At 39.9% G+C, this 23,185-nt stretch overlaps 2 protein-coding genes across 7 annotated transcripts; one reads left to right on the forward strand and one right to left on the reverse strand.

Annotated features, from left to right (window-relative positions):
* Positions 1–1,792: 1,792 nt before the first annotated feature.
* casp7 (caspase 7, apoptosis-related cysteine peptidase) lies at positions 1,793–13,024 on the forward strand. Of its 5 annotated transcripts, none has more exons than XM_050059974.1 (7): positions 1,793–1,941; positions 2,259–2,377; positions 7,419–7,570; positions 7,661–7,789; positions 9,288–9,463; positions 9,664–9,862; positions 11,118–13,024. In XM_050059974.1, exons 2-7 carry the CDS (start codon positions 2,259–2,261, stop codon positions 11,342–11,344), a joined length of 1,002 nt encoding a protein of 333 aa, XP_049915931.1. In that variant the 5' UTR covers positions 1,793–1,941; the 3' UTR covers positions 11,345–13,024. The 5 variants fall into 5 exon arrangements, with proteins under 5 accessions (XP_049915931.1, XP_049915933.1, XP_049915934.1 ...); XM_050059976.1 differs by having other exon boundaries at positions 9,724–9,862; XM_050059977.1 differs by lacking the exons at positions 1,793–1,941; positions 2,259–2,377 and adding an exon at positions 6,147–6,332.
* Positions 13,025–14,141: 1,117 nt separating this feature from the next.
* Positions 14,142–23,074, reverse strand: si:ch211-28p3.4 (zinc-binding protein A33). Of its 2 annotated transcripts, none has more exons than XM_050059973.1 (6): positions 23,038–23,074; positions 20,783–20,882; positions 17,708–17,920; positions 17,604–17,623; positions 17,379–17,521; positions 14,142–17,283 (listed from the first exon to the last, which is right to left on the reverse strand). In XM_050059973.1, exons 3-6 carry the CDS (start codon positions 17,870–17,872, stop codon positions 16,706–16,708), a joined length of 906 nt encoding a protein of 301 aa, XP_049915930.1. In that variant the 5' UTR covers positions 17,873–17,920; positions 20,783–20,882; positions 23,038–23,074; the 3' UTR covers positions 14,142–16,705. The 2 variants fall into 2 exon arrangements, with proteins under 2 accessions (XP_049915930.1, XP_049915928.1); XM_050059971.1 differs by lacking the exon at positions 23,038–23,074 and adding an exon at positions 21,011–21,045 and having other exon boundaries at positions 20,787–20,882.
* Positions 23,075–23,185: the final 111 nt, after the last annotated feature.

Consider the following 23,185-nt stretch of genomic DNA (forward strand, 5'->3'; position numbering starts at 1 on the left):
TACTGTGTTTCTAAAAGTAAAATAACTTACAATTCAACGGTATTTCAAAGAAACCTCAATGCTAACTAGCTAACGTTAGCTAGCTAACTCACCAGGCTAATCCACTTAAAGGAGCAGTGTGAAGGACTTAGTAGCATCTAGCGGTGAGGACCGGAGATTGCAACCAGCTGAAACTTCTGTGTTTATTATCCACAGAGGTCTCCTCCTCTCCAGAACAGACGGGCCAGGTGATTAAAACTGGTAAAAACATCAAATAAAGTACTTTACAAATCAGTGTCTCTCCTCTGCTGTTCGGCTCATCAGAGGTGCTAGCTTAGCACCTGTTAATGTGTGCTCACCTGTTTTCTCTGATAGCTTAAGGTCCTGGTGTTCAGGAGTTTTTACCAGGAGCCAAATTATCAGCAGAGGTCTCTTCCTCACACCAGCAAAAAAAAAAAAAAAAGAATAAAGCAGTTTAATGTTTTAAAAAATTGTGTGTCTGGGCTACTGTAGGAAGATGGCGGTGCAATGTACATACAAACATACCTGTTTGGCGACATGTATACCCATGAGTAAAAATATTTTTTTAATCCAGATGGTGTAAATTGGAGGTTCAGGATTCAACCATCTAATAGATAATAGATGGTTGATAAGTTTTTGCCCTCCCTTCAAACCCTTCAGCAGTTGCTCTGAGGAGAATCACCCTTGGATCTTTGGGGATATTTTGATGGAACACTGCTCTCAGGGCATCAAACACATCCTTCCAAAAGTTGCTTAACTTGTGGCCATAAAATATGAATGTGCAAGAAATCTCTCCACACACTGGTGCCCTTATTATTTTTTTGCCCCTGCCCCTCAGACAGCCTGAGTTGCCACTGCTTATTCTAAGCGGCGTAGGCTACTTGTGCGGTGATGTGTCTCTGTCACTCTGCAGTTACACCTCCAAACCACTAGTTGGCGGCAGGGATTCTGTGAAGTGCTGTAAAGTTCAGTTGATTCAAAACCAAAAGACGCATTAAACACACATTAAACATGGCTTAATAGAGACAATTTCAAACATAAGTACACAAATTGAGTTCACTATAACTCACAGCATTCACAGACAGACACTTGTCTTTATCTTGACACATTTCCCCCTCAAATACAACATGCTAATGTTATTAGCACAAGTCTATGGCATTTTACCTTGTATAAATTAGCCTAGCAGCTAACGAACTTTTCCTCTTCTCATATGAAACCAGGGACAACAGCAACATTTAACAAGGTAACGGTACATAGTTTGGCTCCGTTACACATCACAAAGTTCACTGATAAAACAACTGTCATACTAAACACGTTTTCCGAACAAATATAACATGCTAACGTTATTAGCACAAGCCTATGGCATTTTACATTGTATAAATTAAAGTCCCCAAAGGATAAATCACACACAAGACTTAAAATTCTATTTTTGTGGAGGCTTTATCATCTACACAATTTATTGTTTCTTATCTGTGACTTAAAAGTGAATAAAAGTTTAGTTTCAACAGAGGGAAATGGTTTTAATGGACAAAAATAAACAGGAAGTCAACGTGTACGAGTTACATTTCTTTTGATGTATTCTGATGTTTTCTAAATTAAAAAAGCAGTTTCATTATAGTTAAATTTTATATTAAGACTACAGTTTTCTGTATTATGCGTAGTACAGTTGTTTATCAAACCTGATATGCCTGATAAACTGCGGAGTTTGATTTGAATGTGACTGTATTTGCATGTAAATATGAATATGAAATCTGGCAGAACCTGACGTAGGGCTGTGACGTCATTACGCACCTCAGAGACTCTGGGCTGAACCCACTTTCGTTTTATGAAGTTCTCCGAGGAATAGAAACTTGGCTGAAACCTTTGGAGAAGGAAAACGACCCACTATCAACTTGTGTTCAACAGCTAAGCTGACGTAGCTTATAACAGACGAATGACAGTGTAAGTTCATGCTAACGTAACGTTACTAAGTTGAAACTAGCGAGCACTCTTCAGTGAGTTTTTGACGCTAAGCTAATCAGACAGCTAACAAGTTGGATATAACGTTAGTAACATTAACCCGGTGATTAAACTAGCTAGCTTTATATTTGTTAACACTGCTTTTAAACCGTTTGAGCAGAGTTGGTGTGAGCAGTAGTGAGGAAGGAAGGAAATGAAGCGAAGTTACAGTAATGTTAGCCATAATAAAGTTGTTACTACCGCATAATGTACAGTAAGTGCGTCAAACCATAACGTTACTCTACGTGTGTTTACTACAGATGGCTGCTGAGGAATCTGATGTGCCAACTGATCTTGGAGCTGAAGTTGAGGAAGGGAAGCTGACTGGAGACGTAACTGACGCCAAACCTGACCGCAGGGGGAGATTTCTATTGTTTGGGTATGTGACTTCCTCTTCAACATTCCTAGTAGCTATATTTAAACATGGAAAGCCACATAGTTTGGTCCATACAACGTTGAATCCACTTCAAATTCACTGTTAGAGACCAGGTATGACAGTATACATTTTTTACTGTCGTTTTCACTTCCATTATTATTCCCTCTCCAGTTTGTGTCTGAGAATTGATTATTTCAATACAGAGTTAAGCACAGTGAGAAAATGTAATTAGTACTTTGCTGTATTTACACCAAACTTCCCATCTAATTCTGATGGTTTTTACACATGGGTTTGTGCATATATCATATATAGCCTGATTTATATAACATTTTATTCCTAAAAACATGGTGATAATTGATAATTTTAATGGCTGATGACAATATTTTCTGATTTACGGAGTGAGAAAAAGAGATATTAGATAGTTTTGCAGATTAGTGCGGATTTAATTAGATAACGCCTCATTTGTGTATATAAACATAACATTACTGAAAACTCCTAATACAAAAAGTAATTGTCTTAATGCAAGTAACTGCCATGGTGATATTTATTAGTTAAAAGTCTGCAATGTCACATCAGATTGCCCTAAATACTGTTTTCTGCTGATAACGGGTGTGTGGTGGTTGTTGTAATTCACACCCATGATGCAAATACTATTAGGACAACTACACCGACCATTTTATCATGGTGTAAATAAATAAGGAAACATGTAGTACATACAGTGTAGGATAATGTGACAGCTGTTAACACATCCATTACAGGGGGTCTGCAGCTCCTTATAAAGTCTTAAAATGTCATAGATTCAGTTTTAAAACAATAAGGCCTAAAAGGCATTAAATAGTATTAAATTTGAATTTGTAGACAACTTAACAACTACAAACATTATGTCTAATTTCATTTATACATCTTTTAATATATTTTAGTGAAAATGAGTGAAGCCTTTCTATGTAAAAGTCCACATTTCTAATATATATATATATATAATTCTGTCATTTTACTTCATTCTTACTCTTACCTGTTGGCAAAATGTAGATCATAAAAGATAAAAGTATAGGAATATTTTTTATTTTTATGTTACCTTTGCATCTCTATTGCAGTTGAAGCCCCTTTGACCACAATAAGTCATAAGTATTGATTATTACTATCTATTAGCACATGTTCAGGGAAGTTGTTGCGTGCTCTTTTGGAAGTTACGTACACTGAGTAATCCTGCTTGGTGCAATAACACCACCTGGACTCAAGCTTCTGAAGGCAGGTGTCTGACTGATGGACATTTAATACAAAACCAAACCTGACATGCCTTCCACTTTCACATAAAGAGCAGGGTATTTTTTCTTTTGGTTTAGGACCTGTAAATAAGTGGGCACTTTATGTGATAAACTCAAATTAGTGGCATTTTTCGCTGGCGTGCAACTTATAGTATTAGGCTATTTCTTTTTTGATAATTTCACATCACATGCACATTGACAATTTGATCATTTTTAAAGTTGTTAAAACTATTTTAAAGCTTTAATAAACCAAACTAGATTCTTCCAGTAGCTTCCCTAACACTGTATATATGTATATGTTGGTCTTTGATATTTTACTGGTGATTCTTGCCAGTTGTTATTCTTTTATGTGTGGTTAAGAAGGCTGTGTATAACCAGATACACATGATTTGAGTATTTTGCAGCTGCAGTCATGTTCCACTTTCCTCTGAGTGTGGTTCTCTACCACTGTGGTTCAGTGGCAGGATATATCTGTGTGTGTGGTTTGTCCCTTTGTCCCCATTTTCACCCTGGGCGCTGTTTTAGTGCGATTTTTAAAAGTATTTTTGCATATATTACTCTATATTACTGTATTATAATTGCACTTTTCTCTTGTGGTGGTTGTAAAACTGTTGCTGTGGTCTTATATCACATCCACATGAACATATTGTACACAAACGCTCATATATTATGACATATTTATTAACTCAAACAGTAGGGTGAACATCCCTATTAAGCCCACCAAATACTGCCCCAGTTTAAAGGTTCAGTGTGTAGGATTTAGGGGGGTATATTGGCAGAAATGAAATACAATATAATAAATATGCTTTCTTTAGTGTATAGTCATCTGAAAATAAGAATTGTTGTGTTTTCGTAACTTTAAAATTAACTGTTTATATCTACATAGTGAGCGAATCCTCATCCACAGAGATCCTTATGTTGAATTGCCGTGTTTCTATAGCTGCCCAGAAGGGACAAAGCAAACACTGGCTCTAGATAGGATCATTTGCATTTGTGTGTCAGCCATCGTAGCAAGTGCAAGTGGGCTTACATGTTACATGGGCTTTACAGGGGCGTCTGCCCTACTTATGGGCTCCTTGCAATACAAAGAGCCTTCACATTAACTGTACCTGTACCCTTTCAGTAAGATTGACCATTCTTTGTACGTGAGTGTGCCTTTGTTCCTCTCAAGCCTCAACTCATCAAAATGTAAAAAAATAAATATATAAAACACATGTCCTTGATTTGACACAGAAACCCAGTTTTGGATGGCCTAATTAGAGTAATGGGGCAAGGAGCGTGGAAAGGATTTTAAAGTCAATTTTGGGACTAATGTCAGTCCTCAAGTGGCTGCTCAAAATTAGACTGTACTGCAGCAGAGTCTAAAATTGCAGATATGTGCACTCGGTGTGATATTGTAGAGTACGGGCCATTTCAGAACGTCTTGCGCCTGATACTGTCTTTTAAAAGTGTGACACTGACTCACGTGAGCGAGTAGCCTCTGTTTGTTCCAGTTTGACTCACAAGGTGGCACTGTGCACCTTTGCAGCAGAGGAACATTTGTCCACTGTTCTCCCAGACACCATGAATGAACATGTCTCACATTTATATTTTTACTCCAAGCTTCTTTTATTTAAAGCGTAAAATAACAAAATGAATTTTATTTTAAATGGGTAGAATTGCCTCATTAATTAGGATGAATTGCCATATTAAGAAGACATATTAAGAAATGATGTCATCTGCTGAATGATGTGGTTTTTCTGCCACTTAGTCAAAGTTGCCTGACAGAAAATATAACCACCATATTTAGAGGTATTTCATAAAACTGATACCACATTATTTCGTCCCATCCTCATCCACCATGTTGCATCACCATGTTTCTACTGTACAGTTGCTCAGGAAGCACAAACCAAACACTGGCTCTAGATAGGGCCACTTGCTTTTTTTTGCGTTGGCGACTTCCGCGACTAGCAGCATTGGGAAAACACAGATTTTTTATTTTTTTTTTTACATTAAATCGCTTTATTCAGTGTTTTTACCAGTTTAAATCATCTGGAGGAGGCCTCTTCAGATAATTGAAGTACTGGTAAAAACCTCTTGAACAATGAACACTGAAGGAATTTTAACCAAGACGTTTCAACAGGTTGCAATCTGCAGTCCTCACTGCTAGATGCTACGAAATCCTTACTTCTTTAAATCCAGACCACAATTACTAATAACCAAGACTTCTCATTGGTTATTTGTAGTGTGTTAAGGTGTTTAGCAAAGCGGCTGTTTTCTCAGTGATGGATGTTTTTTTTTAGTAGTACCTTTCCAGCTCTAAAGTTGAGGCAATCAGGCACTCACAGTATGTAGTATGTCCGTACAGGTGGATTCTGTGCCTGTCAGCAGAGGAGCAACTTGTTGCCCTGTCTGACCTCAGCAGGGAGCGAGGCGCAGGGGCCATGTGTGAATAGGCCTTTAGAAAGCACTGGTGTGGTGGCAAGGCTGCTGACTCAGGGGGCTCACAGTGCGCCGCCCCTGTCCTCAGCACCCGCTGGCCCAGTCAGGTGTCCATCCAGTACAGAGAGCATGTCAGTATCCTAGCACACAGCCAAAAATTAAGCTGCCAGGTCTGGAGAAACATACTCTTTTTTTGGGGGAAAACAAAAGAAACGAGACAAAACCAACGCATTTCAGATGCAGAGTGGCGTAGCGCTTAATGACGAACCCAGGTAAGACGGACGCAACCGCCTCATATTCCTCTTCGCCGTCCTCCTCTACCTGCTCCTCTTTCTGCCATGCCCAGCCCACAGCAGAACAGAGTTGCAGCTCTTTGCCCACCCTCGCGCGATTGTTTGGTACAGTATGTTGGCACAATTTGGAGATGGGAGGGGGGCTTGAAAAAGTTCTGGATCACATGTGTATTAGAATATGGCTGGGCTGCCACTACACTGCGAGTGTATGTGCATGAGACTGTTAGCGTGCATTGCCGTGTATTGTTCCCGTGCCGGAGTAACTTGATGACTAGGCTCTTCTGGAACAAGCCTGGATTTTCTGAGCCCCCAATGGGCCACTGTTGGCTTTGCTATCTGGATGCATCTTTTAAAGAATGGAAATATGACAGGTCTGTGAGAATTGTCACTCGTGGAAGATTAACTCACTGACGTGGTTTTGATTTTTTAAATATCTGCCGTAAACAAAAATGTTCTAGTTTCTTCTTCAATCAGACGGTGGATTACTGCGACCAAATTTGGCTGCGACATTAATGCCTTATTTGAAAATGTATGTACTCTTTGGTTGCTGAGTAAGTGGATCAGAGTGAGTCAGTTTCACGTGGTTTTCTTGCATTTGAAGTCTTGGCATTAACTTATGTTGAAGTGATTGTTATGTGAAGGAACATTTGGGCTTAAAAGACATCGTCAGGTCAGTGTAAGAATCAAGAATATTGTCTTAATGTTTCTCTTTGGCAAGACGCTGCCATGTAAGATAAGAATTACCATTGTGGAAGTTAAGATATTGAGTGGCTTGTCCATTTCTTAAATTCATTGTTATTTTAATTTCTATCACTGTTCTTTTTTACTTGTTGTTTAAGTTGGTTGTGTAAGGTCTAAAAGACACTGATGGAGGAGTAATGATGTGGATGTGATTTGTGTGTCTCTACTTTATTTCTACACAAGTAGCAGCCTTTTCAAAAGATCAGCTGAACGCTCAAAAGTAAAAAAAATTCAGGAGTTTAATGCTACATTTTAATTTTTAAGAATGCTGCCATGAAGTAACTGTCCGTGTTTTCCATTTTCATTTCTCTCTGACTCTGTTAGTAAGAAGAATAAGGATGGCCAGACGCGGGAGCAGGACTACTCTTCTGAAAGCCATTACAGAATTGTTTCACCAACATTCCAGTATAAGATGAGCCACCAGCGAGTGGGCAAGTGCATCATCATCAACAACAAAAACTTTGATGAAAAGACAGGTACAGCGAACACTTTGCGCACCTCATTCAATCTTACTAAGTTTCATTGCATAAAGAAGAGCGTGTGTTCTAAGCAGATTGTCTTGGCAGGGATGAATGTACGCAATGGCACGGACCGAGACGCAGGTGAGCTGTTCAAATGCTTCAAGAGCCTGGGCTTCGACGTCTGCATCTACAACGATCAGACATGTGAGAAGATGGAGCGTCTTCTCAGAGAGGGTGAGTACTGAAGGAAGTCCTCACACTGTTCTTGTTTCTTTCATGTGGGTAAGTAACAATGTGGAACTATTGGAGTGCGGACAGGGCTGCTTCATATGAGGAAAATATGCAATAACGTTGTTGAATATCAGGATATTACTTGTGATAAATACACAGATACTAGAGTGTACTCAGTTTTCTACCAATCCCAACAAATAGCCTTGAAAACTACTTGCTACGATAGCTAAGATAGTGGACAGTGGAGGACAGGCATGCCTTAAAAATCTCTTGAATTTTATCATATGCTCAATTGCCACTTTGTTAGGTACACCAAACTTAGTGCAGTCTGATCCAGTGGTTCGGCATTGAATCCTACAGGGTTCACACAGATCCTTAAAAAAGCATTAAAAGCATTAATTGGTATTATAGTGTCTTAAATCGACCTTTTAAAACTCTTAAAAATGCTTAGACGTTGAATGTATGTGTGAAATGATTGGTTAACATCTGTCTTTTAAAATTAATTACTGAATGCCTTTTACATGAATGTCATGCAGATCAGGATAGTGGAACCACCAACACTCATATTTTGTTTCTGGCTGCTCAGAGCAGAGAATCCACTGTCTGCTAGCTAGCTGTCGCTTAACCTGCATTTAATGAATATTGGCTATTTAACCAAGATCTGGCAGCAAGGCTGAAATCGATACAAGCTGTGCATATGAGGCTCAATGTATTTTATGCAAAAAGATTTTTCCAAACTTGGCACAATAGATATCAAGGTAGTGGAATCCCACATACAGAATGAAAAACACAAAATCGCTAAGAAACCCGCCATAATACGTCCCCCAAAATTCTTTTTTATGTTACAATAAACAACATCTGGGGAAATGATAGATGTCAGTTCATGTTTTTCAAGAGGCATAAAAAATGTTTTTGAAAGTCCTAAATCTAACTTGCCTTAAGCTGAAGGAACCCTGTCTTTCCACAGTGAAGGTTAAAATGTTCAGTAGTTGCTGATGTTGTTTTGGAGAGTTATTGATTCACCTCCATGGTCATTCAAGATGCTCTGGTTTGTGGTGCTGTTCAGTTGTATTGTGTTTCATTGGGATGAGAGCTGTGTCTGATATTTAATCTACTCACATCGATATACATTGGGTGGTCAAACACATCCCAGTATACACAATACAATTCAGCATCACTTCAAACAGAAAAGCCTCCAAATTCACCACAACAGTTTCAACAATATTGATCATTCTCACCTCCATGAAAGCAGGGTTAATTAATAGGGGAAATGAGAAAATGTTTCACTTTGAAGTAAAGGCAGACTACCAATATGACCGTAATAGTACTTTCTTAATAGAGGTTATAATTAAGCTGCAATCTCATATTCTTTGAATGAACAAAGTGATGATAAACTCCAGACTGGACCATTAAGTTACTGACATTCTTCATAAATTTAAAAGTTTAATGAGGCCTGAGCCGAGCTAAAAGTTGAGTGTTTGTCTATGTGTGTGCTGGTCAGCCTCGGAGGAAGACCATAGTGACAGCTCGTGTTTCGCCTGTATCCTGCTAAGCCATGGTGAGGAGGGCATGATCTACGGAACAGACGGAGCCATGCCCATCAAGTCCATGACCTCACTGTTCAGAGGGGACATGTGCAAAAGCTTAGTCGGAAAGCCCAAACTCTTCTTCATCCAGGTAGGAATTTCCCAAGACTTTCAATCATACATTTATATGAGGGTTGAATGAGAAAAAGAATGTGTCTTTATCAGTTCTTTCTGTTGACAAGACAGATTAAAATGGCTCTCAGTTTCTCCCTGTGGACAGATGTGAGCTGTTGTGTAAAAGTTTGCTCGTCTCAGCTTTTAAAAACAGTTAATTTTTAATTGCTTCACCAGGTCATCGTTGAGAAAGCTACTCAGGATCACAATGAAATGTCATTTCATTTACTTCACCAGGCTTGCAGGGGTTCCGAATTTGATGATGGTATACAGACAGATTCGGGGCCGCCAAACGATACCCTGGAGACGGATGCAAATCCAAGACATAAGATCCCTGTAGAGGCAGATTTCCTCTTTGCCTACTCCACTGTGCCAGGTAAGCCAAGTTTTACTTTAATGTTGTTATCGCCAAATTAATGAATGCTTGAAGTGAAAGTGTTCTGGGTACCTGTCACAACAACTCGCCAGAATAAATGTTGGCATTGTACGTTACTGCATTTGTACATTATTATGTAGCGCAGTGGTTCCCAACTGGTCCAACCACAGGGTCCAGATTTCTTCTTAGTCATTCAAGTCGTTTAAGGTCCACACAGTTAAACAAATTAAGTGTCACACTTTTGTTTGGCCATGTCCTTGAGCTAGTTTGCTTTCTGGCAAGTGTCTGTCCATTAGTCATTCACTATACAGCAGGAACTTGACAAGTTTGCGAGTCACTTGGAGTCCATTCAGAATAGACTTGAGACCCACATTGGACTGCGACCCACCAGTTCGGAATCACTGATGTAGCGGATACAATGAAACTTAACAATTCTTTATGTTTCGACAAAATTGTGGTTAACATGTTATTAGGTTAAGGCACAAAAACACTTGGTTATAGTCAGGAAAAGATGTTGTTTTGGCTTAAAATAGCTTCTTTTTTTTAGCACTATCCTGGCTAAAAAACAGAGCAATATCTTGGTAAAAAGCAACCATTTTCATGGCACTAAATAAGCAGGAAACACAGCGATGTCTTGTTATATTAAACAACCGCTTTTGGTTGAACTATCCCAGCAATGTCTCGGTAAAAAAACAACCACTTTCATGGCACAATCCCTGGTGGAAATGCCACAATGACTTGCTAAAATACAACCGCTCTCTGTGGCACTATCCCAGCAGGCAACGCAGCGATGTCTCGGTAAAAAAACAACCACTTTCATGGCACTATTCAGGCGGGAAATGCACCAATGTCGCGGACGCACCAACAACTGCTTTTGTGGCACTATCCCTGATGGATACAAAGCAATGACCAGCTCAGTGGCCTAGTGGTAGAGTGTCCACCCTGAGACTGGGAGGTTGTGGGTTTAATCCCAAGGCTGGGTCATACCAAAGACTATAAAAATGGGACCCATTGCCTCCCTGCTTGGTACTCAGCATCACGGGTTGGAATTGGGGGGTTAGATCACTTTAGAAATGTCAATATGATGTGTATGAAACATACAAATGTTAAGTATCCTTGGTTTGCAGGAACATACAATGCTAATATTTTCCTCTGCTGACTGGGCCCGTCACATACCTGTGCTGGATATATTGATAAACAGTCTCCTAGGAACCTAGCTTCAAAGTTTTATTGCTGACTTATGTTGATTTTCCAGGGTATTACTCATGGAGAAACCCTGGGCGCGGCTCCTGGTTTGTCCAGGCGCTCTGCAACGTCCTCAACGAGTTCGGCAAGCAGCTGGAGATCATGCAGATCCTGACACGGGTCAACTACATGGTGGCCACCAGCTTTGAGTCCTGGTCTGAAGACCCACGCTTCAGCGAGAAGAAGCAGATTCCCTGCGTGGTCTCTATGCTGACGAAAGAACTGTATTTCAACTGACCGCCAGCTGAAATGACTGTACTGTACGACACCGCTGACTGACTCGACTGACCGACTCGACCGACTGTTTCAGGTACTGACTAAGCGGTCAAAGCATTCAGGGATGATTCAGGCCCAGCAGGACACTGCACATTTGGAGCACATATGACATTTTGCATGTGTAGTTGGGCCCGAAAAACAGGCACTCCGTGAAGGAAAGAAAAAAATATTTACAGTGGCACTCCGCGTTCATGTGTTGATGGTGAAACTTCTTCCTCTTCTTCAGGTTATTCTTCGGAATAATGGCGTCACATTTGATCTGATCTTTTCTTTGACAGGCATTGTGAAATATTCATGTTACTCCACCGGCCCGGAAAATTTGCTGCCAGTTTTTTGTGGGTTCGGTGGAATCATATCTGAATATGTGTCTCTCCATTTTCCAGCATTGGTAATAGATGTTGAAAGGAAATGTACAGAGCAGTCAGGAGTCCTCGGGCTAAAAATGGCTCTTGCATTTATTACACGAAATGGGTTTTGAATATTTGAAGTAATTTACATTTAGTGTTCTGAGAGAAGTCTCTCCAGAAATAGATCATAAACCTGCCTAATGCAGTCCAGTGCATTTGTGCAGTGTACAATACTCTGTCACCATTACATAGGAAAATAAATTGGAAACCAGGTTTGAAAGCCTTTATAAAGTCTATAGAAATCCCCACTTGAAAAGCAGACAGTGATTACAAACCTTTTGATTGCCATAGGAGACACAAGGGAGCTGCTTTAATTACAAACCCCGTCTGATGCATTGTTAGAGGGGGGAAAAAGCATCTGGAAAATGGATCACATCATTTTCAGCTATCTGTGTTTCCACGTTTTCAGCCGTCAATTGTCGGAGACAACAGAAAAAGACAACACTCCTCTGAGCAGAAACACGTGACGACGCTTTTTGCCAAAGGCTCAGTGTCTCAGCCTTCCTAGCAAGTTTAAGTCGGTAGCAGCACGCTGGCATCCTCAGGTTCTTTAATGTCCCATGAAGTGGGTTAATGTCATGTTAAAGAATGTCATATACGTATGGCTAGGAAGGTGTGATCTTTTTGCTGTGTAGTGATTAGTTTCATGAGATTTTGGGTCAAGTGCATAGTACATAGTCCACTCCTACAAAAGCAAGGATTATTTGCAATTTGCCAGTTTTCACAGGCCGACGTTGGAAGACTTCACTTGCTTGTCGTTACACTTCAGATAAGTGAAGTTTGTGTAATTGCATATAATCAAAATAACGCAGTTGTCTTATTAGTCAGGGTCCAATGAAACAGTTATGAATTTCCCTTTTTCAGTCTTTGAATTTAGACATTCCTCTTTGATAACTTTAACAGGATACATGCTGTAGGATACACTTGAAAGAAGACTTAAAAATGTCAAACACTGTGTCATAAACTTGGGAAATATCATAGTGTAAAGCTGGACTAGGGCCCAAAGCACAAATGCCACATCATTTCACTGTATATTAGTGTTGTACATTGTCATTACACACACTACACTCTGATAAGAGGCACCCAGCAATGTCTTTCTGTTTTTATTTTTAAAATCCATCTTTGATTTCCAAAGATTTAAACACCCAGCTCATAAAAAAAAAAGAAAAAACATTTATTTTATTTGTAAGCACTTAGTGCACTTTTTAGGAACAGTATTGCATAATTTATCCAATGATTGAGTTTTGTGGTAAAATATAAATCTTTTTAATCCGATAGACATTTGCTGATGGTCATTTCAACTCACACGAAGTTTGTTTCTGCAAATATGCTGTTATCGTGCCAAAGTCTGTCAATCACAGAGGCAGCTATTACTGGTGGTGACAAGTCTGAACATACACAATCCACATGTCCGCAAACACACACTCTCATTGTTGCTGCAATGTTTTTACATGATTCACATGACTGCATGTGTCAGTAACTTAAGGGGGAAAAGTTCAGCAATAGCTTTAACGTGTCAAAATATTTCCCCCTTTTCACTCCTTGTATTTTTTATCAGTTGTTTTTTTTTTTATTTTGATAACACTATTACATAAGTGTGATCAATACTGGCTTAAAGGGACGGTTCACCCCAAAATCAAAACTACATATGTTTTCTCTTAACTTTAGTGCTGTTTATTAATCTAGATTGTTTTGGTGTGAGCTGCAGAGTGTTGGAGATATCGGCCATAGAGATGTCTGCCTTCTCTGGAATATAATGGAACTAGATGGCACTCGGTTTGAGGTGCTCAAAGCGCCAAAAAATACATTTGAAAAACTCAACATCAGTGTCTCTTTCCAGAAATCATGACTTGGTTACTCAAGATAATCCACAGACCTTGTTGTGAGAAAATTCAACCGAATCAAGTGTGCATCTACTCATGGATGAGAGGCTACTGCTAGCTCACCTGAGCTAGTTAACGTGACAGCTTAGCTGGAGAGGACGCCATTAATGTTTGCATCTTGCGCTGTCACAAGCACAAGTCTCCTATCCTTGAGTAGATGCACACTTCCTTCTGTGCGATGTTGCAGTTGCAGGTGTTGTTTGGTAGAATGAAAATAATATTGCCGACATGAAACTGCTCACAACAAGGTCTGTGGATTATCTTGAGTAACCAGGTCATGATTTCTGTAAAGAGACATTGCTGTTGTATTTAATGTATTTTTTGGCATCTAGTTCCATTATAATGAGAGAAGGCAGACATCTCTACAGCTGATATCTCCAACACTCTGCGACTAACACCAAAACAATTTAGATCGATAAATAACACAACAGGTAAGAGGAAAAATATGTATTGCTGATTTTGGGGTGAACTGTCCCTTTAAGTGCGAGACATGTCCCATTCTACACCCAGTGCACTTGTCCAATACAGCCACAACTCTCGACACATGGATCTCTGATCAGTGATGTGGTGCCCAACCTGTGCTGAAAGGAGTGTTTGCTCCACTTGTTTTGCATTGGAATTGAAGGAGGGGAGAAAAAAATAATATATATATTTTTAAGGGTAAAATTTTAAATGCTTTCCGGTGTTAAATGCTGTTGTCCTCAGGAATATATTTGAAAAGATTTGGAAAAAAATGAATGAATGAATTACATTGAAAGTATAATCTGGCCCAATTTTCTTTTTAATTTGGGGCAATACCTTGTTTAAATATCTTCAAAACAGACGAATGCTTATGTAAACATTTTATTGTATTAAACATAAAGAATTTATTCTGTAATGAGCTGTCATTTTTCTTGCACATCCGCAAACACAGACCACATTGAAAGACTTTTTTTTTTAACACAAGGAACATGTTTGTAATATGGTTATGAATACACTAAATATCACTTTAAACCAATATTGAGAACAATGAAAACTTAATAGGTTCATTGGTAAAAAATAAAGCCCAATAAAAAGCCTTTTAGTTAAAGTCAAAGGATAAGGCTTGTGTTATTTCTCATTTTTTCGTCAACTAAAATGATGAAAACCAAAACCAACAAAGATTGCTATTGTAAACTCTTACTTGAGCAAACATGTATTCATCCACAGCTGAAAATAGTCCCTAAGCAATGCATAGCTTACCTCTATTTGGGTAATAATTGATACAGTGCCCTGCAGTTTTAGAAAATTACCTTATTATATATATGTAACAGGGTCAATCATACAGCAGTAATATGTGTAACAAAGTCAAATGTACATGTTCAATATTAAGTATTATATTTACACAATATGTTTTGCTTTACCTGACTTGCTTCGGCTTCTGAACTCAATATGTGGAACGTTTAACACAGTTTTTTTACCCCTACGTTCACCTTTGGGGGTACCCCACCCTTCTGCTGCTGTGCTCTGTGGGAGAAGGGCTCGGGTTTGTATGTTTGTTTTATTTTTGCCACTTGCTGTCAGGAGAGGAATAAATGGAGATCGCCTCTGAAGATATCCACAGGTTGGGCCTCTTTATATCAACACAATGCAGACATCATTACAGCCCACTGGTTACATATATATGAAACTAAATCTGTGCCCAAGATTTACAACTTCAGTAGGACACAATGATCTTGGGGCCGAGAGCCACAGAGAGAGTGGGAGAGTTCAAAAGTATTGAGAGGTGGACTAACGACCCAGTCACCAGAATAAATGAAGGCATTGTACATTAATGCAAACCACAGATACATTATGCAGTGAACATGCTTAAACTACTTTTCAACAATGCTTTGTTTAACACATGGTTAAGTTTAGGCACAAAAACCAGTTGGTTATGGTTAGAAAAAGATAATTTTTTGGCCTAAAATACCCATTTTTGTGACACAATCTTGGCAGGAAAAGCAGCAATGTCTTGGTAAAAAAAAACCAATCACTTTTCATGGTACTATCCCTGATGGAAAAACTAGAAAACACCAATGTTTGGTGGCTAAAAGCAACTGAAAACACACTGATGACTCACCATAAAACAACCAGTTTTGCTGTTTGCTGGTCTCAGCAGTGCTCTGCAGTTTGACAGGTGTCTCGCCCAGGTGACACACCATCCACCATCGCCTCCACCTTTAGATGACAAAGTCAGCTCATATACGTAGCTACGTTAAAGTTAATATGATACGTATGAAACACACAAATGTAGCATATCTGTGGTTTGCAGAGACGTACAATGCCAGCATGGCACGTCCAGCTGGTAGGAGGCCCCGGGGCAGACCCAGAATAAGATGGAGGGATTATATATCTCATCTGGCCTGGGAACACCTCCTCCCTAAGAGGAGCTGGAAAGCATTGCTGGGGGGAGGGACGTCTGGAGTTCTTTGCTGAGCCTGCCAGCCCCAGATAAGCGGATGAAAATTGATAGATGGATAGATGGACAATGCAAGCAATTCTGACGACTGGCATTTGGCATTTTAATAGGATTTGTTGACAACAGAACATCACCAGCTTTATCCTTTAAATTCAATTTGCTAAGTAATAGTAGACACATCCAACTTCTTGATGAGTGTTAAAAAGCAGATCTATCTTATGAAATAATTGTATCATTATTTCTTAATTAAAGGCCTCTCTTACCAGCTCAACATCTGTTGCAATTCCCTGATTCGTCATAGCATTTAACATAAACATTTAAAAAGGAACACTTTGCATGAGTATGAAAGACAACATGTCAGCTTCACTATATCCACTGAAAAGAAAAGCATGATTGACTGGAAATGACCCACACCACCTGTGAATCAAAAATAGAGATCACTTTAAAATGTCCTTTAGGCAAATTTAGACGAGCCTGACACGCACAGCATCCTGAGCTGATGACAGTGTCACCAATTATGTCAGATCAGGCAGCTGATGCGCATGCCCCACAGCACAGTGCATTCCTGGCTGTCACTGCCCCTTCCTTCCTGCCCCGTCCTTCCTGTCCCACCTCAGAGAACAGGAGCTGATCGAGAGGCATCACAAATCTTAAGGGACGTCCAGTTTGTGCCTTCATTGTCATGCCCAGGACATAATGCTTGATGCAGGATGTCAGTGAAGGTCCCAGTGCTGAAGCAGTAGAGGGGGGTCATTGTATCAGCTCCCAGAAAGCACACCAACCCCCCAGGGAAGCTGCTGTAAACCCCGATACGAGTGAACTGTTTTCCTGTCAGCAGAGGCAGCTCACGCTGAACACCACCGTGCCAGGCTGTGTAGTCTCCGTTAAAGTACTCCACACACCACGACTCTTTGCCTCGGCCCAGCCACGAGTCCTCGTCGCGGCCCTTGCGTGGGATGCTCGGGTAGGTGAGCCCCAGCTCCCAGTAGGTCTTCCCGCTCACATCCACCTCCCAGTACTGGCGGCCCTCGCTGAAGCCTTGCTGGCTGACGACGTTTAGGGTGGTGTCAAAGCGGGAGGGAGTCTCTGGGACATCCTGCCAGGTGTCTGTGTAGGTCACTGAGTCACCTTTGGGAGAGATGATCAGCTTGGGGTGAGCGGTGTCGGCGTCAAGGACAACATCTGCGGCGTCTGTGTAGCAGATATCAGAAGGATCAGTGTCATGTCCTTCACAAAACTAGTTGACAGTAAGAGCTGGAGGCTATATATGTCAATCTAGAACTCACAGGTCTGAAACAGTCTCTTGGTGACAGGGACCTGGGATCTGATGAACAGCAGCAGGTTGATCGTGAGACTCAGCAGTTGTTCGTTCTTGAACTCGTCCATTTGAATCAGGTCAGGGTCAGTCAGCTTCAGAGTCTCAGATACTCTAATTTCAGACAGAGCTAAAGTTTAGGTGCTTGAAAGTTCAACTTTGTAGCAAGCTGGTATTTCCTGAAATGCTAACGTACCTTTTTTCTGTTTCAGCGTTCTGTAGATGATACAAACACAACACATAGTTAGGTGTGAGACAGTACGCCCTGTAAGCTGCATGAAATTTGTCCTTTGTGTTTACCTGTGTTTTCACTTGGGCATCGACGTTGGACAGCTCCTGGTCCAGCTGCTGAGTGAGGTGGTAACACTCCTCTATCCTGTCCTCCACCAACTTCTCTGAGGCCTCACACTCTGTGTCCAGCTGGGTCAGTGTGATGTGAAGATCCTCATCCAGGACCTTCTTCATGTCCTCGTACTTTTTCTTGATTTTCTCCTTCACTGCATTGGTCTTTTTCTGAGGTGAAAGAGCGGTGGGAGTTGAAACAACATACTACAGTGTATGGGCAGCAAAACCCACTTTGAGGACCACTGATGTAATCACCTGTGAACACGGTAGGGCTACAGCCAAGGGTGTAGGTTTCGTTTCAACACTGAGGAAGAAACATATGAAACAGGGAGGTTTGGCCAGAAAATTTAGAGCATCAAACACTTTTTTATAATTACAATTTTATATTAAAATTTTTATACACCAATCTGTGCCTTTTCTACATCTATTTACGGTGTAAACATCTTTAATTTTGTCAAAATAAAGTCCTCTGCTATTTTAATGTTTTACTAGAAGGTCAAATGCACATGTTCTAAATATTGAGGAGGGCATGTTCCCTGAGTCCCCCCTGAAATCTACGCCTATGACTACAACTGATTATTTTCATTATCAGTCAATCTATCAATTGATGTCTTCAGATAACTTGTTTTGCTTTATCAACAGCACAAGAGCACAAATAATCACTTTACTCTCACATAAGATGAAGAAAAACAGCAAATCACAATTAAAAAGCTTAAACTTGTAAAAAAAAAAAAAAAAAAAAAAAGAATTACAGATTAATTAAAGACTAATTGAGTAGCTGACTATTTTCAGTTCAGTTTTAGATCACAGTATGTTACAGTAATTGGGCCCAGTGGTGGAATCCAACAGAGTATTAAAGTACTGTTCATAAGAACACTTTTGAGATAAAAGAGAGAGACGACTGGTTGTTCTGTATATACAAACAGAGATCAAAATCTTGTGTCAGGTGCTCGTGGAGAACGGGAAACAACAGGATCGACAGGAAGGCAATCCAGACACTCCGAAAAAATATATAGAAAAACAAGGAGGGAAATAATTAAAAGCCTTTATTGTTGTGGCTGAATCATTTAAAGAACCAACATGTTTCGACCACTGCAGGTCTTCGTCAGGGCATTGAAACATACAACGCAGGTATGACAGCTATGACAAATCACAAATCATTTTTCTATTGGAGTGCCTGGATTGCCATCCTGTCGATACAGTTATGAGGTATTTGTACTCTACTTGAGTATTTTAATTTTTTGATATCATACTTCTACTACATTTGGGAAGCCAGTTGTGTACTTTTTACTCCATTTATTTTACAGCATTAGTTCCTTTGCAGATTCAGATTATTAGTTCAAATATAACAAAATAAGATTATGCATTATTATATTAAATAAAGATAAAACTTTATTGATCTCTCGGTGAAATTCACAAGCTATCCAGTAGTATATATAGTAAGAAAAAAATTAACCCCATTTATACCAGCTGCAAATTCATTCATTTTATTAGTTCATTAAAAATAGCCTATATAATATTCTGAAATGGGCCATTCTGCATAATAAGTACTTTTACTTTTTGTTCTTTGAGTGTATTGTGGTGGTAATATTTGTGTACTTAAGTAAGATTTTGAATGCAGGACTTTTACTTTTCATTTTAACTGTTTTTATGGCATTTTTTTAGGTAATCTGTACAAAAGGAACACAGCACATGGGCAAACAGTAATAAAAAGAACAAGTAGGTGAGGTAAATTACTAAAAACAAATCAATGGTAAGATCAATAATAACAGTAAAATGGACAAATAAGAGAAAATAAATTGAAATAAATTAAATACATAAGTAGATAACTGAATATAAACTAAATCAAGGGGGCGGGGCTGAAGGCCTTATTCAGTCAATCTGGCACATGGAAGGTTCTTAAAGCAATCCAGGAGGAGCTGTTACGCCTTGTAGTATTTTTTAATAGATCCCTGACTGCAATATCTCAGCTCTTCTAGCTTTAGGTGTACCCAACGGGCATGTGAAGGTGGAGCCCTGTCCTTCCACTTCAGGAAAATTAATTGGCTGGCCAAAAGGGACGCAAAAGCCACAGAGTTTGATTGGCTACTTGAAAGGGACGAGCCTTCTGGAGCTACCCCAGGCACAGCAATTACAAGGTACTATTACGACCATACATCTGTGAAAGAGTTTCAAATATAGAGCAAAATGGGGCAACTGAACGACAGGAGAAGAATGTGGTATAGGGTAACGGGTCGGGGACTGTCAGGTCTTATCAGGTCACCTAATTCTCAATTCTCTTCCCCAAACACCCTTCCGATGCTTTCGAGGGGAGCTGTTGTATTGCTACTTTTACTTAAGTTAAAGATCTAAATAGTTCTTTCACCACAGGTTGGGCCCACATGCAATAATCAAAGTGTCTAGACAATTAGTTTTCATGCAGCACAGAGTGCAATAAATAAAAATAATACAGTTTAACATGAAAAAAAAAGCTTTGTTGATTGAAGAAAACAGCAAAATAGAAAGCTAGGACGACCCAAACAAGCAGCAACAAACAGGCCGAATAACAGAGATGTTCAAAAGTGCATTTCAGAATCCTTAACTCATTTAACCTTGAGGCGAATGTGCTACAGCGGCACAAGGACATGCTCTTTGTTCCACCACTGGGAGCTACAATCAGATTAGACAAGTGAAAAAAATCCTGTCAGGTCACACAGCCACGGTGATTTTAGGACTCCTGGGATGTTTTGGAACATCATGTTTACAGACAGTGACACTGATGGAACAGCTTGGACCAAGACTCCTGTTTGTTGATTTAATCCACAAAAATGCACCAACATTCATTTAATTTGAGCTCGTCTCAAAGTCAAAGTTTCCACCATGTTGTCCCACCATGTTGGGATTTAGCAGGCGTCGAATAGTACTAGCCTGCAGGCTAATAGCAAACTGAAGGTACGAATATTTTAAATCATGGCAGATGTCAGCCAGCAATTTGTTCTGTGTTTGTTCTACTCACAGCAGAACAGCAGGATATTAAATGGTGTGATATACCTACTGTTATCTCCACCTGCTTAGCTGCCAGCTTCTTCATCCTGTAGGCGACGGCATCTCTCTGTCTCTGCAGGTGCTGCTGATGTTTCGAGAGGATTTCCTTTGAACCACACAAATAAAAACGATGAAGAACTGCAGGTAAAGTGAACAAAAGGCTGAAGGTGGTGGGTCTTCTCAAAAACAACCCAAAGTGGAAGTTCGTACTCTATGTGTGGCCTTCTCTCCTACCTTACTGTTCATTTCCTGTGTAGTGTAGATTAAACTCCACTGACAGGTTGCAACACGACCGCGAGGGTTTTTATAGGCCTGTCACAGATGTGAAGGTTTTGTTGTAGGGGAGGGGGGAGCACAGAATGGCGGCCTTGTCTGTGTCTGTCCTGGTGCTCTTGTAGACACGTGCTTTGTTTTATTATGGTGGGAACATGAATCGGAACTTTGAGGACGGGAAGAAGCAAACAAGGTTTTGGGCAGAGAAGGGCAAACAGGCCATAAGCTCTATTTATAGTGCGCTGACACTGACCTTGATGTTTGTGTGTGTGTGTGTGTGGCCAACATAAACATTTGAGGAAGTTTATGAGATACTGATGTTGCTTTTGTGGCTCATGGATAATTTATATACAGAGCTTTATCACCGGCGCACAGCGTGATTGAAGTGCATCTCTTACCCTGAGACAGCAGAATTAGCCTCGGCAGATGTCTCTTTAAAATTCTTACCGTGACCTTTATGACCTTTTACATGCATAGCACAAATGGCCCGCGCATTCAAGCAGGGGAGAATGCAGGCACGACACAGCAGGGCCACACGACTCCGACTGAGCGCTACATCGACTGTGACTGACACGCACATTTCACTGCTGCTGTTTTATCCCAGTGTAGCTGTTGAGATTATGTGTGCTTATTTTCAGTTGCTTCCTATTTTATTGTCTCTCATTTGAGATACTTCACTTCCCGCCTGTGTGATTACCCTTCTCGCACTGATTTGTTTCATTACCATGCCAACTTTGTGTATTTTGCCTGTGTCATCCCCTTTGTCTGTGCCAGCTTATCTTCACTGTTTCAGCAAGCGCTCCAGGATTCACTCCTTGTATGTTCCTTATCATCTTTATTTTGATTTAGTCTCTTACTTTTTGGAAACTATCTCGATTTTCTGGACTGACTCCTGTGTGCTGAGATCTGATTCCTCCAAATAAATAAATTAAATAAGTATTTCACAACTGGTAAGATGGTCATTTCATAAAACTACACATACTACCCACATTATTATGATACCAAGCTGGTTGAAAATTGGTGAAGTACCCCTTTAACTTTTCATAGTGTTTTTGAGTCGTGCTTTTGAGTCCCTCATTCGTTGTTGCCTATACTTCCTGATAGGTGCCAAGTGGTTATCAGCAGTGTGTGGCTGTAACGCGTTACCAGTAACGTGTGGTAGAACCTACGACCCTATTACACTTGTGCAGTGGTGTGTCTGTGTAACTGCAGTTACACCTCCAAAACACTAGTCGGCGGTGGAGGTTTCTGTTAAGTGCTGTAAAGTTTAATTGATTCAAAACACACATTAAATATGGCTTAATAGAGACAATTTCAAACACAAGTACAAAAATTGGCTATATATTATAACTCGCAGCATTCACAAACAAACACTTGTCTTTATCTGAACACATTTACCCCACAAATACAACATGCTAACGTTATTAGCACAAACCTATGGCATTTTACATGGTATAAATTAGCCTAGCAGCTAGCGACCTCTTTCTCTTCTCATATAAAACCAGGGACAACAGCAACATTTAACAAAGGTAACGGTACTTAATTTGGCTCCGTTACTACTCACAGGGTTCACTGACAAACCAACTGTCTTATACTAAACGTTTTCCAAGCAAATACAACATGCTAACGTTATTAGCACAAGCCAATGGCATTTTACATTGAATAAATTAGCCTAGAGGCGATCTTTTCTTCTTCTTGTATAAAACCAGGGACAACTATAACATTTAACAAGGCAAAGGTACATATAGTTTGGCTCCGTTATGGTTACAACCCAAAGTTCACCGACAAAACAACTGTCAGTAAAATGTATTTTTCCAGTAACGAGTAGTGTAACTAATTACTAATGAAATTTCAGTAATAACATTACAATTACTCCGAAACAAAAAAAAAACGTTAGACCGTTTTAGTTATCGTCGTGCTGCGCGCGCTCCTCGTAAAGCAGCTAGCTAACTTAGCTAGTTGGATAGCTAGCTAGTTGGAAAGGTTACCTTAGCGGCTGGAACTGTTCCCGTTACTTTGGTTTTGTCAGGAGGAAAGATGACAAGAACACTGTTGCTGCAGGTAGTCCGACTAAAACTTTTTTTTTTCCACTGCAAAAAAAACAGAGAAAAAAACACGTCCCAAATGTCCGCTCTG

This window comes from Epinephelus moara, chromosome 13 (assembly GCF_006386435.1).
Source record: "Epinephelus moara isolate mb chromosome 13, YSFRI_EMoa_1.0, whole genome shotgun sequence".
In the NCBI taxonomy this organism is placed as follows: domain Eukaryota; kingdom Metazoa; phylum Chordata; class Actinopteri; order Perciformes; family Serranidae; genus Epinephelus; species Epinephelus moara.

Bases quoted from the DNA above. Each gene is read 5' to 3' on its own strand.
- casp7 (XM_050059974.1), top strand. From the start codon at position 2,259: ATGGCTGCTGAGGAATCTGATGTGCCAACTGATCTTGGAGCTGAAGTT. The intron at 2,378-7,418 runs GTATGTGACTTC...TGACTCTGTTAG, and splicing joins GGGAGATTTCTATTGTTTGG to TAAGAAGAATAAGGATGGCC. The intron at 9,464-9,663 runs GTAGGAATTTCC...TTGCTTCACCAG, and splicing joins CCAAACTCTTCTTCATCCAG to GTCATCGTTGAGAAAGCTAC.
- si:ch211-28p3.4 (XM_050059971.1), bottom strand. The intron at 17,624-17,707 runs GTAAACACAAAG...TATCATCTACAG, and splicing joins ATGCCCAAGTGAAAACACAG to AACGCTGAAACAGAAAAAAG. The intron at 17,522-17,603 runs GTACGTTAGCAT...GTCTGAAATTAG, and splicing joins AACGCTGAAACAGAAAAAAG to AGTATCTGAGACTCTGAAGC.